The 19,001-nt window shown below is 34.3% G+C and overlaps 2 protein-coding genes across 3 annotated transcripts; one reads left to right on the forward strand and one right to left on the reverse strand.

Moving 5' to 3' along the window:
• The first annotated feature begins 312 nt into the window (after nt 1-312).
• On the forward strand, nt 313-4,169 carry LOC114307537 (uncharacterized). Its single transcript, XM_028252929.2, has 2 exons — nt 313-897; nt 1,986-4,169. The coding sequence occupies exons 1-2, from the start codon at nt 847-849 to the stop codon at nt 3,837-3,839; spliced, it is 1,905 nt and encodes a 634-aa protein (XP_028108730.2). The 5' UTR covers nt 313-846; the 3' UTR covers nt 3,840-4,169.
• Nucleotides 4,170-4,917: 748 nt separating this feature from the next.
• LOC114307536 (transcription factor PIF3) lies at nt 4,918-10,742 on the reverse strand. Of its 2 annotated transcripts, XM_028252928.2 has the most exons (10): nt 10,458-10,742; nt 9,350-9,618; nt 9,063-9,184; nt 8,002-8,978; nt 7,815-7,919; nt 7,626-7,691; nt 7,059-7,124; nt 6,429-6,953; nt 5,355-5,472; nt 4,918-5,243 (listed from the first exon to the last, which is right to left on the reverse strand). In XM_028252928.2, the coding sequence occupies exons 2-10, from the start codon at nt 9,439-9,441 to the stop codon at nt 5,233-5,235; spliced, it is 2,082 nt and encodes a 693-aa protein (XP_028108729.2). In that variant the 5' UTR covers nt 9,442-9,618; nt 10,458-10,742; the 3' UTR covers nt 4,918-5,232. The 2 variants fall into 2 exon arrangements, with proteins under 2 accessions (XP_028108729.2, XP_028108728.2); XM_028252927.2 differs by having other exon boundaries at nt 8,002-9,184.
• Between the last annotated feature and the right edge of the window lie 8,259 nt (nt 10,743-19,001).

Raw genomic sequence — 19,001 nt, forward strand, 5'->3', positions numbered from 1 at the left:
ATCGCCATATATTGCCATAAAAGTTAAACTAGTTGAGGTTAGCCTATTTAGTTTTTTAATTTTTTTTTAATGTTTAACTTTTTTTTTTAAAACACAAAAATTTGTTTGACAAATTGTTTCTAAATACTATTTTTGAATATATATACATATAAAATAAAATCCTTTTAGGAAACACCAAAAAATTATTTTCAAATTATCAAAAATTACTTGTACACAAAAAATAAAAACTAAGGATTTTTTCAAATTTTCATTTTTTTATTTAAGAAAAAAAAAAGGGCCCTAATATACTCGCATGAAATCACTAATGATTGTATTGTGGCATTAATGCAGCTTAATTACAGCTAAGAATGAATAAATGAGGACATAATGTTGATTTTGTGACAGAGGATCTCTATCTTAACAATGTGCTATCCAAAACCAGACAAGTTAGACAACTGTAGCCAAACATAAAATTATGCCGTTAAAATTCCATGGTCCCCCTCTAAAGCTTGTCACTTTTTGAATGACAAATGTTCATCATTAAATTTTATTTCTATTTTTTTTGGTTTTTTTGGTTTTTTTTTTTTTTTTTCATTGTTTTTTCTTTTATTGCTTTAGCTAGAAAGCATTCCCACTCACTCCTTTGACAGATCATCCATCATGTGAGCATTGGTCACCACTGTTTTTGCCTTTTTTTGTGTGTTGTGGTTCTGCTTTTCTCTCATTTTCCTTTTGAACTTTTCTTGGTTCCTAACCGTATCATTCTTTCCCTTTCTTCACCTTTCTCATCTTCTCTTTATTTGGTTTTGAACCTGTAAATCACTCTCACAAAACTCTCTCTATCTCTCTTCTCTCTTGAATTCAGTCATGGAAAGTGAGACTACTGTTGTTTCAGATCATTCTTCTGCTCCAGCCGAGGTAATCTTTTGTGTTTTCTCTGTTTTTATTTCAGTTCTAGATTTGTTTTTAAATTTAGTGATGAAAACTATCTGGGATTTATTTTTGTGTTAATAAGTGATTAAACTTTGTGAGTATATTTCACTTTAAATGGATTAAAGCTATGATTATGGATCAACTGAGAATGACCCACTTTGATATGCTTTGTTTTTCTCATTAATCAATCTTAGTACATGATACTTTGGTCATGATTGTGAATTTTTGGGACCAAGGCCCACATAGAAAACCTCCCAATCTAGATTTGTTTATGTTTTTTGATTGGCTTAGATTTGTTAATTGTTTATGCTGCTGGCAAATCAGCTTGTTGAACATCTCTACCATGAAGATATTCAAAAGCAGCTAATTTTGGTACCAATATGAATAATAAAGCAGTTTCTTGTATAAAAATTGAAAAATCTTCAAGATTTTCTAGGCTGTTCTCATTACAATTCATGATTTGTCTTCTCCTGGAAAATACTGCCCTTGGAAAAATCAGACCTGGATTATAGGATGGTAGAGGAAAGGTTCTCTCTCTCTCTCTCTCTCCTACATATATATGTCTACTTTATATTTTTATTCCTTTCTATATTTCTGTTTTTGAAATATCATAGTCATATGTTAGATCAATATGAAAATCTTGTATCTATGATAGTTGAATGTTTTCTATAATTGTTAAATTCTCAGAGTCCTCTCACAAATATGATTTCAGTATTATAATGATTTCAGTACTTTTTAAATTCTACCAAAGAAACCATTGTTGTGTGATCAATCAGTTCCATTTTTTTTCAGAAAAGAGCAAGTAAATTAGATACCACTATATTATATATGTTCATCACTAATCAATCACTATTAGATGGAAAAGCAATACCATTTTGTGATCGTGGTTTAGTACTGCCTAGTTGCTTGTATTTGGTTCACTTTTAAATTTGATTTCTCCTTTTTCTTTTCATGAATCTTTGTTTTGTTCCTGGCTTTAACTTTGATCTAGATGGCGACTTTTACAAAATACAGATACTTTCCTTCTTCTTTACTCCTTAGTTTGATACCAATCAATTTTGCTATCAATGCAGCAAATCGAGAAGGTGAATGAAGAGGTTAAAAAAATCGAACAGGAGGGTTTGCCTCCATCCAAGGGAAGTGAAGAGGAAGAAAAGCCGAAATCTGAGGAATTGCCAAGTCAGCCTGCCCCTTTGTCTGAATCGGAAGAAAAAATTGAAGATAAGCAGATTGAGCCTCCTCTAGCTGAAGAGGTAAAGAAAATTGATGGAACTCCCGTTTTGGATGTTTCAGTTGAAGATAAAGCAGACACCTTTATTGTTTCCGAATCAATAGCAGCCGAAAAACAGCCACAAGAGGAACCAGAAGTTGAGAAACAACTGGAAGAGGCACCAAAGATGGAAGATGTCACTAAGCCATCAGTTGTCGATGACAGCACTAAAAGCCAACCACAGGAGGAACCGGTAAGGGAATCTGTTGAAAAGGAAGCGCAAGAGCCCCAGCCAGTGGAGGTTGTTGAGAAGGAACTCGAGGTGGAGCCAAAAATAGGTGATAACCCCAAACCATCAGTTGAAGTAATTGAGGAAACAGCAAAAGTGGAGGTTTTACCTGTCAAGGAATCAGAAACAGTAGTTGTGAAAAATACAGATATTTCCGAAGTGGAGGCTAAGAAGGAAGAAATTCCAGCAACAGTAGTAGCGAAAGATATTGATATTTCAGAAGCGGAACCTAAGAAGGAAGAAATTCAGGAACCAGTGCCGGATGTGGATGATAAGCCACAAGAACAATCCGAAGTTTCTGAACAAGTTGAGAAAGAATGTGCAGAGGTTGAGACTAAAGAAAGTGTCATAGAAAAAGAGGAAGAGACTTCACAAGAGCAACCGCCAAAAGAGGTGGTTGAGAAGCAAGCCGAGGAGGAGCCAAAAATAGCTGATACCCCTGAACCGCCAGTTGAAGTTGTTGAGAAAACAGAAGAAGCAGAGGTTCTACCTGTCAAGGAATCAGAAACAGTAGTCGCGAAAGATATTGAAATTTCAGAACTGGAGCCTAAGAAGGAAGAAATTCGGGAATCAATGCCAGAAGTAGAGGATAAACCACAAGAACAGTCTGAAGCTGTTGAACAAGTTGAGAAAGAATGTGCAGAGGTTGAACCCAAGGAGAGTGTGAAGGTTGAAATAGTGAAAGAGGAAGAGACTTTGGCTGATAAGATTGAGCAAATCACTAAAGAGGAACCTATTGTGACAGAAAGTTCAGATCAAATTACATCAACCAATGTGGAAGCTCAAGTTGATACAAATGTTGTAGAAAAAGAAATAGTAGGTGAGAAAGAGAAAGAACTGAATGGAACCGAGGTGGTTGAAGGTGTATCAAAACAGGAAGTTGTGGAACCAGGAAAGGTTGAATTAGAGAGTGAAGGAAAGAATGTTGAAACTGAAGAGAACAAAGAGAAAGAAGGCATGACTGAGGAATTAGACAAGCCTAAAGTAGACAAAGTTGAGAATGTCGTTACTTCAAGAGACATTGAACTTGTTGCTGAAAATGGAAAAGAAAGCATAAAAGATGAGACTGTCGCTTCAGTTGAAACACAGAAAAATGGAGAGGTGGAGGGAGAGGAAGTCACACCTACTACTGTCAAAGAACCAGTTGAAGAGCCCAAGAAACCAGAGTCAGAAGTGAAAGGAGAGGAAAATGTACAAACCAGTGAAACCAACCTGGAGAAAGTAAAAGAAACTAGTGAGATAGCAAAACCTGATGTTCCAGATCCTCCCAAAGAAGAGGTTTCGACAAAGCCTACTTCGAAACAATCAAATAACCTTATAGCAAAGGTGAAGCAATCGCTAGTGAAGGCAAAGAAAGCCATCATCGGAAAATCACCCAACTCAAAAACAGTCTCTTCTGAAACCAAAGGTGACGTTAAAGACAAATAATTGGGCGAAAATGCAAGGATTTCCTAAAGCCCGGTATCTTTAATTGTTTTGTGTATAGTGAATTTGTTTGGTTGTGCAATGTTTGTCGATTTCTGTTGGTCATTTGGCTTGTTTGTGTGACTAGCTAGTGTGTTTATAGACATTATACAGAGTGGTTTATTGGTTTATTCAACATTGTGAAGTTTTAGGCAGAGAATTTTTTTTTTTGGTATTTTTTTTTCCTTCTTTCTGTCCATTCTTTTCAAGGCCTGTATGTAATAGTCTGTGTGCTGGTTTTCAGTTGTTTGAGAATTGGAGATGATATATAGAATTCTGTTACAGTTGTGATTATTGCTTTCATTATAGTTATATAACTATTTTGAATTTTATATTTAATTTGACGGGAGAATTTTTTGTTTTCCATTGAACTGCTAGTTTATAACATACCTTGAGCCTTAGATGGGATCTCTTCACCAACTTTATACATGCAGTTTTTTTTCTGTGTTTTACTAATGTCCAAACAGGTCCTCCCTCAACTCAACACCTCATACCTCATCTCAGTCACTTGGTATCAAAGCAAAGTGGAATGTAATGACATGGTTTGAGTTCAATAACCTTCATGGAGTGCAGTAAATGGTTTTTGCTTGATTGCTGCATTGACATAAGTTGCATATAATTCTGGAAAACCTTTGACCAAAACGTGGAGTCACAGCCGATCATTCAAAGGAAAGTGTAAGAGATTATAACGTATATTGTAATGCAATTATAGCCATATATAGATCCATGGACATAGAGGGCCGGTTTTGCTAATCTTGAGCAAATGAAGAAAGCAATTATAACCACATGAAACTTTATGACTTCAATGCATTCATGAAATTGAATAAGATGTTATCTGCATAAATAGCTTTATTTATTTTGCGCGAGTATGAAATGTCCAAAGAGTCATCTGATTAGCTCAAAATGAAGAGATTTATGGCTCTAATGCAATTGTGACATCAAGAACATATGGCAGATGGAAATCCACATATTGAGTTAATCCAGAATCTCCAAATAAACTAATTTAAAGATTTTTTAACTCAACTTTTAGATACAAAACATGTATTGTAAGATAGCTACTGTTTCATTAATTCAAAGAATGGTTCCAGAATACTGTTCTAAATACATATACTACGAAAATCAATTCTTCTGATTGCACCAAATGCACGGGAGAGACGTATATTAATGTACACAACAGAGAGATTTCGAGTCTCTTGAACATACCAAAACCTGTGCAACTTGTAGCATTACAGTCCAACTAGAACTCAGATGGTGGTTACAAACTACACCCGTACAAACATGAAATGAACATAAAGTTCAAATCCAATAGACTCAAAAATGATTCTGCCTTCTCTGATGACGAGTTTAGCACTGGATGTCAGTCACCACCTGCATAAAAAAGTGCAAATTCAGGTTTTCATTTTACAAATCACTTCCTTGAATTTATCACATCAATGGAAGATTAACTAAAAGGAATTGCCAATCATCTCCACTTAGAACCTGGTACAATGTCATTTTCCTTGGTCAAGTTAACATCTTCACTGCTGCCGACATCTTGAGGTTGATCATTTTTAAGCACTACAGAACACTGTTCAAAACCCTCGTTTTTTGCCTGACACTGGCATTGAAAACCACACAAGTTTAATGAACACCAGCCAAAGAGAACAAAATGTTTAAAATGACAATGATTGGAATTTTGCACAGTTAGGAGATTCTAAGTAGGTTTTGATTTGCAATATTCTAATACAAAAGGTTGAAATGACTGGTTCATCTTCGACTGATTACATGTTATCAGTAGTGAGAGAATTGTCAATTAATACACAAATTTAAGAGTTCCTCTTTTTCAGGCACCCAAAAACCTTAAAGAAAACCAAACACGAAATGCTACAAGGAAGTTGAGGGATGAATAAAGATAGCTCATCAAAATTCTAGTTTTTCTTCACATGACCCGAAAGAATTTCACAACCATCAAGAGAATTATGTCCTATGAACATCATCGTCATAGTTTTTCATCAGTACAATATGCCCCTATAAAATGTAATGTATATGTGCATCTCTCAATTCCCTTGCAACAAGGACCAAGTAATAGGAGTTTGAAAATTAAACTCTAAATATAATGCTGGATATTGTGCCCAACCACTTCCTTGACAATTCTCACCTAACAGACTTAGTCCCTGCATACTCAAGAGATGATGAACAATGACACGCTAAGTCTCTTTAGACACAAAGAAAGAAAAATATAGCAACAACCCTTTGCCTTAGTTTACTAATACCTTTCCAACTTCCTCATACCCAAAACAATAATAATAAACATAAATAAAAAAAATCTGGAAAAAGAAAAATAAAGAAAGACATAAAGAGGAGACAAATGACAGTATTGGTTAGATTTGATTATACCCATATGGTATATCTCAATTCATCCCTGTTGTCGAATTTTCAAAAGTGCTAAATGTGCAATTGGATATATAGTGTGCTTTAATCCTCATGCGACACATAACTCACTATACATATAGTTCAAAATTCACTTAATGAGACTTCTTGGTGAAAATATAACCACGTGAAGAAAGCACAAACCTGACCAGATGTCTGGTTCATTGGGCAACTGGCATCTGTATTGTTAGTGTGCTCTCTCAAGTCTTTTGAGTTTGAGGATGGAGCTGAATTTGGAACTTCCACAGGAGCAGCCACCCCAGAGGCATTCAGTTCCACAGCTGAATTTATAGGAGGCCCTCCTGAGAAAGGAACCAAGGGTGCACGTGGTGCTGACATGGCAAGTCCTTGACCCAGATGCCCAAAAGCCTGAAGGTTAGGCCCCACCATCCCATGGAAACTAGCTGGCCCCGAAATGGGCGGTGGACGCGGAGCCGGGAAATGACCTTGCATGTGGGGCATCTGAATCATAGGGCACATAGTAGATCCACCATTCATGTCCATCATACCCATCCCAAAACCCATGCCCATGCCCATACCCATTCCCATTCCCATTCCCATTCCAACACTCATGGGTGAGAAATGTGCCATATGAGCTGGATGTACATGTTGCATTCCAGGTGGTAACATCATCGGTGGCATATATAACCCAGCTCCCATAGACATAATCTGTAGATATATAAGAAACGGCAAGGACATAATTATAGTTGATTATACAAATTCTCAAAAGAAATAACATACCAAATAAATTAGTTAAAAGATGAGAAATTTCACCTGTACTTGGAGTTGAAGTGTCTTCAAATACTCTATTGCTTCATCAAGCATTGAAGCTTTGTCCACCTTATTATAATGCCAAAATGTGAAAGTTAGTCATTAAGAAAAAGTAATAATTATAAAAGACAATATAACCGTAATGTTTTTAGGGGGCATTGCATGGTACAGTGGTAAAAAATCAGACCACCAAAAATGAGAATATGGGTTTGATTCTGATGCTGACACTTTGTGTAAAATATACTTATATGTTTAAATTTGTACCCAGTCCAAGCTTGCAAAACCTTCAATTAACAGGGAACGCCACCGAAAAGACCTTTTAAATCAGTAGTACTTCCTAAATTCACGACCATATACTTCTAGTAATATAAATCCAATTTCAGCAATCAGATCCACATTTTAGGAACCAAAGTACAGAATGGAAGTGGAGGTAGAATGTCATGCAAATTAAATCTTCTATCCATGAGGTCAGAAGTTATTATTTTAAAACTCTGGTTTAAGTGCATCAATTATACAATTGCATAGCTTACCAAGCAAAGATAGCATGGATTTTAAGAAAATATTGTTTACCTTGTTGCAGTTGGGTATGAGTTCTTGTAATGCACGCATCTTTTCATTAATCCTATCTCTTCGTCTCTGTTTGTAAAAAACAAAAATTAAGTACTAACAAAGGTTTAAAAATACGTTACCAACAAATGAAAATAAAAATAAACTCTAACATCAATATTATTATGAGTCTTTTGGGGTGGATTTGCTCACCCTTTCAGATAAATTGTGCACTTCTGCAGCTCGGCTTCTTTTGGACCCTGCACCTCCTCGAGCAGGAGCTGCTTTTCTTATACCTACTGATTCTTCTTCAACATCCTGCACATAAGTTTATCCTTGTGAAATGAAATGAATGAAAAGATCTGAAAATGGAAGAGTAGAACCCAATATTTCAACTTACTTCACTTCTGCCTTCAGAGTCGTCAGTCTCATGGCATTTTCTCTTCAAATTATGCGTTGGATTCGGATCATTAGAAGCTCTCTCTGCACTATTGCCAGAACATACAGATGAAGAAGCAACTACGGGCTCTACAGTCTTTGCAGTTGAACCAAGAATTTGTTTTGGTGACTTGTCATTCTTAACAACATCTTCTCGACAAACAGCTTCAGATTGTCCAGTGGTATGTGAATCCTCAAGTGCAGCTGCCACTGATTTTGAATCTACCTTAGGTGGCACCAAATTACGTTGATTAAGGGAACCCATTTCATTTCTTAATCCACTACTCAAATCGAGAAGAGCGGAATCAGCAAGATTGCCAGTACTTGGAGCTGTACCCTTATTCTTACCCGCCATCACTTCTGTGCCCGATGTACCCGGAGTGGCCATAGCACCAACATTTTGAAGATTAGCTCGAACAAGAGCTGCGGGCCTGGAAAAATGAGAGAAGTTCATAATGCTAGCGTTAGTGTTTGGCAGTCCCGAATCTTGCTTCTGAGTCTTTATGTTAGGAAGTCCTGAAGCTTGAGCCTGAATCGAATCCCCACAAACACCGTGCTTGGTATTGCTGGCATTATTGCTAATTATACTCGAAACTCCTGATGTAAGAGATGGATCCAATGTTTGACTTTCATGGAATGACCATGGATTGAACTGGCCACTCCTCGATCTCAAAGACTCGCCAACTTCTAAAGAAGAAACCTTTGGTGCATTTGCTTGCTCTAAACTTAAATGTGAACCCCTAATTGTCTGGTTACCACTGTTTCTCTTATCCATCGATGCAAAACTATTCTGGGAAGAGAGCTCATTAACAGTTACACCAGATAATTCGGGCAATAATTCAGAGCAGTAATCGTGTTGTAGAGAATCATCAATGGGATAGCTCAACCAAGGCACCATGTCATCGTCTTGTTCCAATCCCATTTCCCCTAACTGAACCTCTGTTGCAAAATCATCCAAAACAGAATCCATTACCCCAAATCGTCCCATCTTTAAATTGTTAGCGTTGTTCCCTAGATCTTTACCTCGATGTTTTGGAGTCTGAGATTGAAAATTGTTAGTAGAGTTTCTCCTAGCTCTACTAGATTGTCCTTGCATCATGATCTGTCCGTTTTCCCATACTAGCTCCACAAGCTCATTATCGGGTCTGTATTTTCAAACCCACCAAACAACTCTCAAAAACACAGTAACACAGTAACACAACAACAAATCAAGAAAGAACAAGAATAAAAAGCAGTGATGGGTCTCAAATTAGAGAAACGATAACAGTATAGACCTAAACTACACTAAAATTAAATGAAATAAAACTTACCCATGAGATCGATCAGTTGAAAGAGCCATTGTCTTCGGTTGAGCAGATTCAAGGCTCCCTCTCGCCATTCTATAGAACTCCGATAAAGGCATGATGAGGAGCCGACAAAACTACTACTGAGAAAAAGCCCCTAATTTCAGCACTTGGTTGGAGTAAAAGATGTCAACAAGAGTGTTCTGGTGAATTGTAGGTTCTTATTCAAGACTTGTATCATTTGATGATGCCATGTGAACCATTATTAGTGGAATTCATTGCCAGAAAACACAAAACTGCCAAAGCAGTGTAACATCGTCAGCAAAAGCCCAAACCAACTTTAAAGAAACATCTAGCGCTAAATTTCATGACATCAAAGAGAAACATCAGGTCCCAACCAATTTGCTGTGTAAGGACAACTTCACCCAAAGATATGTATACTCATACTGACATACATGTAAAGCATAAATACAAAAATTGTGGAATTCATTTCCAAATTAACCAAAAACAGCCAAAGCACAAACCAACTTTAAAGAAACATCTAGCACAAAATTTCATGACATGAAAGAGTGACTTGAAGCCCCAAATCAACTACTGTGCAAGACAACTTCACCCAAAGATATATATACACACATACAGACATACATAAACAGCATATATGCATAATTTATACAGGGGAAAAAAAAATATATTTTACCTATGTCCTAATCAGAAGCAATATAAAATTAGCGCAAGTGATAAATAAAAAAAAATATATAGTTTACAGTCAAAACCAATTCTTTAATACTAAAGGAAATGATCAATTTGAGTTTAAAATGAATATTTTTTATTGCAAATTCAATCATTAGAATAAGAACTCAGTTAAACCTACATGAGATTTTCCTAAATCAGCCAATAATCTCGAAGAACCCCCAAATTTTTTTATCAATTAATTTGTTTGTCAGCTTCTCAATCATCCCAATTCAAAGGAAATTGATTAAAAAAAAAAAACCACCTCTTCAAAACTAAATTAAAACTCTAACCCAAGAACCTCCAAGATCAGCTCGCACTAACACCCACACACACAAAAAAAAAAAAACCATCAAAATCATCACAAAAGATTCAGTTTTTTCTGTGAAAATCAGAGTCCTCCAACCTTTACGTTTCTGGGCAATGATAATTCCTCGAACCCACCAACATAACGCTAATCCATATGTATTCACATAGCTTTATCAAAGCTATGATCTTCACCAACCAGTTGTCTTTGAGCTTGAAGAAAAAGAACTAAAGTTCTCCAACTTTAATACAGAGAGAGAGAGAGGATCTAGGCAGTCGTAGAAGGCGGCGAAAAGCTAGCGATTTGCAGGGGTGACCCAGAGAAGAAGGCACATACGATGCCAGACTCTGTGAATGTGAAGTATATGGGTCTTAAACCATGGTTAAAATGGGACTTAACCAGAGTTTATTTTTGAAGTACTGTGTGCTCTCTTTGTACCATGTCTGGTTTGGGAACAAATTATTTTAGTAATTTTTGATTTTTTTGATTAAAATATAAAATTTAAAAAAAATAGTATATTTTGGGTGATTTTTTAATTTTTTACGAAAAAATATACAAAAAATAAAGAAAAAAATAAATCTTTGATATTTTGATATAAATTATAGACTTTTTGACTTTTTTAATAACTTTTTAATTAAAATATTAATTTGCCAAACGAGATCTTAATAATGATATCTACGTTTTAACTTTTATGTAGATTATTTATGAATTTGATTATTACAAATAATATAATTTAATATTAATTAAAAAAATTAAATTATAATCAAATATTATGTTAGATATAATCAAATAACTTTTTAGATTAAAATTAAAATAATATTATAATGTGAAGTAACTAACAAAATAATAAACCATAACAAAAGCATAAAATTCATGGCCCATAAATCATAATCAAGCATGCATATATATGCCATAAAATCTCCCCTTGCTTATGCAGAACAAACATGTTTATCATATGCATTCATATTAGGGGTGAGCAGCGGATATATCGATCTGTCAAAATCGACTGAACCGAGCCGATCCGCCGTATTTTGGACGAATGCGTGATGACAAGCGGATGGTTACGGATTAATTTTCTTCAATTTGCCAATTTGGCAGACGGATGGCGGATTTGAGGTTCCTTTGGTCGCAACCGAACCGCCAAACCGCGAGTACCCTTAGTAATTTATAAGATTTTGTGTTTTCAATTTGTTTAAATATTTTGTTTGTGTTTCAATTGAAAAAGAGTTTAAATATTCTGTTGAAAAAAAAAATTCAACTTGAATATATTTTTTGAATTGAAAAAAATAAACGTATTATTTATCTATATTTTTTTATTTTTAAATCTAACTCTAAAAGTAATAAATAGAAAATATGATATATGCTGGTTGGTTTTTGTTTTCAAAAACATATATAAATGTAACAATACAGAGACATATAATCTCTACTACTGCTCTGTTCATGGTTTTGGTGGCTTGAATTATTTTTATATTTTAAAAATGTAATACTTTATGTGGATAAGGCATGTTGTAATTGTAATATGTGGACGAAGCATGCAGTGATGGTGAAATTCTAAAATTTCAAACTTTCTTTATTTAGATGAGGCATGCAGTAATTGTAATACTTTTTTAAGTCATTGACTGTAATACTTTTTTTTTTTTAAGGAAGTACACAAGTTGAACTATGTTGAAATTTATAAAACAAACCGCCAAACCGATTCGCATCCATCCGCCAAACCACCAATCCGCTCAATCCACATCTGCCGGATTGGCGGACGGATGCGAATTGATTTTTTCCAATTTACCAATCTAACAGACGAATGACGGATTAAAAATTCCGTGACCACAACCGATCCGTGTCCACTCCTCATTCATATATGTGGTTGCTCTTCTTCACTTGCATCTCCATCACACAAACCTGTACTTTTGACAAAATAACATAGAAACCAAAATGAATATTAAATAAATAAATAAATAAAATAATAAAACTTTATAAGATTTCAAAAAAAATTCATCAACTCATTTGTGTTTTTTTTTGCTCTTCTCGTTCTATGTTTAATTTCTATATATTGTTACACAACTTAATGAAACAAGTCTAGTTGAGTAATAAATTATTCTTGACAAATTGCTGGTAATTTTTTTAGTTTGCATTTTGTGTTGATTTAGTTTTAATTCTAATTATATAATTTTTATTCTAGTATATTGTGTTGAATTTGTCCAATTCATAAAGTTTATAAAAATTGTACTCAAATTTAGAGCAAATAAGTTATTCACTCACCTTAAAATGATTCAATGGTTGATATCTAATTTGAAATTATCAGATTTTATTCTTGATTTTGTCTAATTTTAAAACGGCCTCGTTTGAAAATATATTATATTAACAATTTTTTAATTTTTTATGAAAAGATATGTAAAAAAAAAAAATGATGTGACAATTTTTTTTTAACTTTTTAACTAAAATATTTAGCCTCCAAACGAGAGTTGATTATGTGGCAATTTGAGAAGTTGGTAAAAGGACAATTTTTTGACTTTTTAGTTTTTTTATACAAAAAAAGTCAATTTTTTTAGCCAAAAAAAACAACCAAAAATTCAAAAAATTAATTTTTTATCAACTTCCCAAAACACTAATATATAAAATACTCGAGTTGATTTTAATCTAATTTGTGCCTTTGATTATTGGGTGTGTATAGTGCACGCGCTTGGTAAGAGAGTGAACATTTTAAAAATATTGTACTAATTTATAGTTGTTAGAAAAGGTATTACGTCAATATCCTATTCTATTCTACATAAGTATTGAAAAATGTATAAATATATATTCTGATGTGCCAAAAAATATAAACATATATATATATATATATGAATGAATTGAACACACAATTTAAATATATTATCCAGTTAGATTTGACCATAGCATATTTAGTATTTATGGGTTTATTGATTTGATCATCACATATTTAATATTTAATATTTGGTTTATTGTATTTTTATGTTGTAAAAAGCTAAATTATATAATATATTGTGATTAAGTCACTATATTAAATACGTGAAAGGATTGGTAGCCACTTTCTTTGTTTTGTACCATTATGCAAAGGAGTTTGAAAATTGGGGGCGCACAGGATTAATGAAGTCTTTGACTTCAACCCAAAGGGTGGCATTATGGTTAAGGCTTGAGGTTGAAGTCACAATGTCACATGTTCAATTCTTTTTTTTCTTGGGTCAATCTTCTGAGCGAAACATAGTTGGTTAGGAAGTTAAATTTCAAGTTGTCTAATCAGTACTTGGCGTAGATTCAATACTCCCCCGCTGTGCGAGTCCTGACTTAAGCGAAATTTGTCTTGGGAGGTCGGGGTAAGTTTCCAAAACGGCTAAGAGGACACCCTGGTGATCTCTGTAATATGAGGTATAAAATTAGTATGTTTAGAATGACCTTTTGTTTTTTTATGAAAAGATGTATAAAAAATAAAGAGAAAATAAAATTTTTGACTTTTTAGTTAATTGTTAATTATTTAATTTTTTTAGTAACTTTTTGACTTTTAGGTTAAAAAGTCATACTGTCAAATGAGGCCTAAGTCATTATTTGGTATAAACTAAATAAGTACATTTACTAAGGCTCCGTTTGGGAAGATAGGTTGTTGACTTTTTTGGCTATTTTAGTCATAAAAGACAAAATAATCCAACCCATAATTATTACACTCTTCTCTCATAAAAAAAATCAAAAAAGTCAAAAAGTCCTTCCCAAACCAAGCTTTTTAGCCCAGGCTAAAATAGCTAAAAAAGTCAAAAAATTAAAAAGCCAACTCACTTCCCAAACCAACTCTTAGATAAGTACACTTATTTAGGTCACATCATCTTTCTCTTTTTTTTTTCATCTTTTTGTAAAAAGTCAAATAATATACTTATTTAGATAATCTCAAACAAATGTTCCTTTCGATTAGCTTTATTGATTTTTTTTTTTTTTTTACTTTTGTAAGAGAAAAAATAAAATAATTATAATTTAAATATAATAATTTATCTTATTAAATTTTTAAAATATTTTGTCTGTTAATAACTGGAGTAAATTTTGTAAGAGAATTTCTAAGTGGATTGTTTGAATTTGTCCCATGATTATCTTTTGATATTGCTAGATTTTGCTTCTAATGATTGCATATCTTTTGTTCTTTATTTTCTATATGTATATAATTAAAGATACAATCATAAAAAAATTAAAACAAAGAAAATCTTGATTAAAGGTGAATAAACGGTCATAACTACCCATTAAGAAAGCAACACATAACTTTATTTAATTAGGATTGCACTTTTATGAACATCTTAATTTTATACTTAATAAAGTGGAGACACCCAAATCACTGTCTTTATCTTAACATCTTCAGCGGTACTACATATATCAATTAATGAATACACTAGTGTATCAATTAGTGTTATGATATCATTAATGACCCTATTTATTATACAAATTATAAATACTTAAAATTTCTAAAATTATGTCACATCATTTGTTAGCACACTAATATGTACATTAATTAGTATATATAACATTATTCTAATATCTTAGTAAGATGGATGTAGGATACACTAAATTCGTATTAAACATGTTGCCGTAAATAATTAAAAATAAAAATTTTGTTAACCAGAGATACTTGTTAGAAAATTTAAAATATTTATACATGTAACAAAAAATATATAATTATTTTAAATTTTATTAATCAATACTTTAAGATACTTATTAATCAAACCCTTAGATATATTAAAACACAATAGGTCAATTCAATTAGAGCATATTGGAATTATATTTGGGCCAATGAGGGACACTTAAGGGAATGAAAGCCTGTCTGCTTGTTTATATATATATATATATATATATATATATATGTACGAGTACGAAATAATTCTTTTCGTATGATCCTGTTGATCAAGTTTGCACTCCTCTAAACAACGTTGCTTTGCCACCTGAAAACACAAATGTGAGCTAATCGGCAAGTGTATGCCAGAAACCCCTCTGATGCCTAAGTCAGCAACTAGACAATAGATAATAAGCTCTGTATATTCTAGAGTAAGAATTGGGATACCTGTCCACAGGTCTGGTCATGAGCTTTTATAGATTTTACTTTGGCACTATCCTAGTAGGATTCCAACTCTCCCTACGAGAGTCCTCCTAGGAATCACACACCCTACTCACTACCAACCAAGTGAGATGGTTTTGCACAATCCTAGTAGGACTCTACTCTTTTTAGCAGAGTCCTCCTAGAAGTCATACTCCTACTCACTACTAACCAAGTGAGATGGTTTGCACAATCCCAGTAAGACTCTAACTCTCCTTAGCAAAGTCCTACTAGAAGTCTCATCACTACAAGCTAAGTGAGATGGCTGAACCCTTTACCTCAGTTATACATTTCTGACCGAATTGCCTTATCTCGGTCCCTTGTATTCGGACCGTGTGATCGAAAGCCAATCTATCGAATGCCACCCTGCCGAGCTATACACAACTTGGCCCTCGCCATTGATGTTACCTCATTTACCTCGGCTGACATTGCGGTCAACCAGGTTATTTCGGCTCGGTGATACTTTAAGCACCACTGTCAGTCTTGACTCTGAGATGACGTCCTGCAAAGCTATCCTTTAGCTCGGTTCTCCCCCCCAGTGATACCTCAGTTTTGTCTGTTTAGACCAAGCTAACTACAGCAGTCTCCGACCGAACTAATAAAGACGAGGTCCAACTTGCGAAGCCTAAACACCTCGGCCCATAGTTCGGCCCAAATTCGTAATATGAGATGTCTTCTTGGCCTAAGACCGAGCTACACCAGCCCTTATCTCGGCCCATTGCGCGGCCCAACTTCCAAAGAAGACTTTCCTAGCTCAGTCCAATTTGCTTACAAATTACCCTCTCAATATATATACCAGCCACAAAGGCCGTATATCACAATATATTTAAATCTTGTATTTTAATAATTTTTAGAAATAAGAATATTATTTTATAAAATTAAATAAAATAAATCATTAGATATATGATAGAATTATGTAAATTGTATTTAAATAATAGCAATTAGAAAAAAATATAATAAGTGCTATCGTTTTAACATAATTATATTATTTTCCTTTTCAGTAAGACTAATGTGGAGACATAAAGATAAACAAAATAAAATATAGATTTTAGTATAAAAGAGATAAGATAATTCCCTATCTAAAAAAAAAAACTGAACTAATAAAAAAGCAGAAGAGAATACATATATATACAAATGACCAATTTTATTAATAAATAAATTATACTCGCATAACAAATGATCAATTTTATTAATAAATAAATCCTTAAGTCAATTAATAATTTTAAATGATATGAAAAATATCTTTCAGTTAACTATTTTGTTAATAAATAAAGTATTAAGTTAATTAACAGTTTTTAATGATATGAGAAATATTTCTCAATAAACAATTTTGATAATTTATTATTGGTTAAGAGAGTAGTTATTGATTTTTTTCTTCTGATTATTAGGTTAAATTAAAATTTATAACAAACAATAGTTGTAATTTGTATTATTATAGGACTCATTCATATTTTAAACAAACATTATGGATGTATTTGTAATTTGTTAAAAAAATAAAAGATTTATGTTTTACAATTGACCACAATGTTTGCATATTTATGAGAAAACTTTCATTCAAATTGTTATACCATTAGTAAATTATACAAAATAAAAGGGCAAAGTAGGAAATTTCCAAACAAGCTAAGGGCAAAAATAGGAGAGCCTTTATTTCCACACATCACTTTTCCTCTTTCCACGCACTTAATGATATTTTTTTATTACATTTTTGTTCTAAAATAAAATTACCAAAATATCCCTTTCTTCTTCAACCAAAACTCTAACCCTAACCCTAACTATCCCCATCTTTGGCCGCCACCCCCTCTGGTCGTCCCCTTCCTCAACACAGTCTCTCCCTCCGTCGCCTTCCCTCCCCCAGCCTCCTTTTTTCTCAAATTGAAACCCCTCCTTCACCCCACCATCTATAACTTTCTCTTTGTCTCTACAGATTGAGGATCGCAAATGGGCGAAAGTTGCTGCAGCGGTGGTGTTGCGTCGCGAAGTGGGGGGTTACAAGGGTGGTGTTGTGTCACCACCACCCCATCCGCGTGAGAAGACGATCGACACTACCCCTTTCTCTTGAGAAGACGATTAACGCCACCCCCTTCCGTCGTTCATTAAACTAGGGTTGAAAATACACACATCAATTCAACCATCAACATCCGAACAAAACATATTGGTTCAACCTTCAACATCCGAACATAACATATTGGTTCGACTTTCAACATTCGAACATGTTGGTTCAACACTGTACTTCCGAATCAATGTGTTTGGTTCAAAACTATACTTTCGAACCTTACATATTAGTTCGATATTGTACTTTTGAATGAACCAATAGAGGTCTTCTATAGAGGTTGAAAGCAGGTTAGTTCTCTCTATGTAGGAGACTGCAATGGAACTCCCTGGCTCTCAATCGTGACTACAATGAAGGTTGGAACCGATTGGCTTTTCCTAACAAGGCGTAGCTGTGTGGATGCTGATCCTATGCGGATTGAGAGTGTTGGAAAGTTGTGTGTGTATGCTTTAGATATCTGGGTATAATTAGAATTAAAGTGTGTGTAATGAGTAAATTTTTTTTTTTTAGGTGTGTGAACTAAAAAGGATGTGCATAGAGAGAAATAGGGGGTGTGGAAATAGAAGCTTCCCAAAACAACTTTGCTACAGACCCCCAGTGAGGTGGCAGCCCCCCATTCGTCCAAATCACAAAAAAAAAAAAAAAACAGTTTTTTTTTTTTACCAATGGGAAACCTCCATTCATGACCCCCATTGGGGGTCTGAGGCATTTTTCCTTCCCAAAAATAGGCAACCCAAAACAAATATTCCCAAACAAAGCAACCAAAATGTCTAACATAATTTACAAAATACCACAACTCAAATTATTTCACCAATCAACTAAAGGGTAAAATAGTAATTTCAAAACAAGCTAAGGGCAAAATTGGAAAAAAATGATAAGCCATGGGCAAAAAGAGGGTGACTCTATTTACACACCTCAATTACTCTTAGTTTACACCATTATTCATAATTTTTTTATTACAATTTTATCCTTCAATTAAATATCCAAATTGGCCCTCATCTCTATTCCATCTCCTTCATCTACAAACCCTAACCTAACTTATTGACAACCACTGCAAGCTGCTGCCACCACCGTCGCCACCGCAGCCCCTTGCCTCCGATCGCCATCGCCATCAACCCTCGCCACTACAACTACCACCAACCTCTCTCCCTAGGCCTGTTGCGCCTTCCCCAGCTCCATCGTCCACCCTTCCGCCGTTGTACGTCCTTATCTCGCTATTGTAAACAACCCCGCTCCCCATTTTTTCATTATGAACAACTCTATCACCTACCTCTACTATCACAATCTATCTCCCTTACCTCTCCATCGCAACTCAACCCTCTTTCATCTTGGTTCCTCCACCGCAGGGAGAGAGAGAGAGAGAAAGAGAGCCCTAGGGTTTCCAGATCTAGACAATGAAAAAAAAGATGAAGATAGAAGATGGGCCAGATAGGGGTAACAGAGGGGGATGGGTGGAGGTCAACAACTGATGGTTGGCGATAGGTAAGGGTTTGGATTTGGGTTAGGGTTAGGGTTA

This window comes from Camellia sinensis, chromosome 2, assembly GCF_055761805.1.
Source record: "Camellia sinensis isolate YWXY chromosome 2, ASM5576180v1, whole genome shotgun sequence".
Lineage (NCBI taxonomy): Eukaryota > Viridiplantae > Streptophyta > Magnoliopsida > Ericales > Theaceae > Camellia > Camellia sinensis.

What these genes read in the sequence shown, in the direction of transcription:
- LOC114307537 (XM_028252929.2), top strand. Translation starts at nt 847, where the DNA reads ATGGAAAGTGAGACTACTGTTGTTTCAGATCATTCTTCTGCTCCAGCC. An exon ending in ATTCTTCTGCTCCAGCCGAG is followed by an intron (nt 898 to 1,985) that starts GTAATCTTTTGT and finishes CTATCAATGCAG; the next exon opens with CAAATCGAGAAGGTGAATGA.
- LOC114307536 (XM_028252927.2), bottom strand. Translation starts at nt 9,441, where the DNA reads ATGCCTTTATCGGAGTTCTATAGAATGGCGAGAGGGAGCCTTGAATCT. An exon ending in TCATACCCAACTGCAACAAG is followed by an intron (nt 7,125 to 7,625) that starts GTAAACAATATT and finishes CATTATAATAAG; the next exon opens with GTGGACAAAGCTTCAATGCT. An exon ending in CACTTCAACTCCAAGTACAG is followed by an intron (nt 6,954 to 7,058) that starts GTGAAATTTCTC and finishes ATATATCTACAG; the next exon opens with ATTATGTCTATGGGAGCTGG.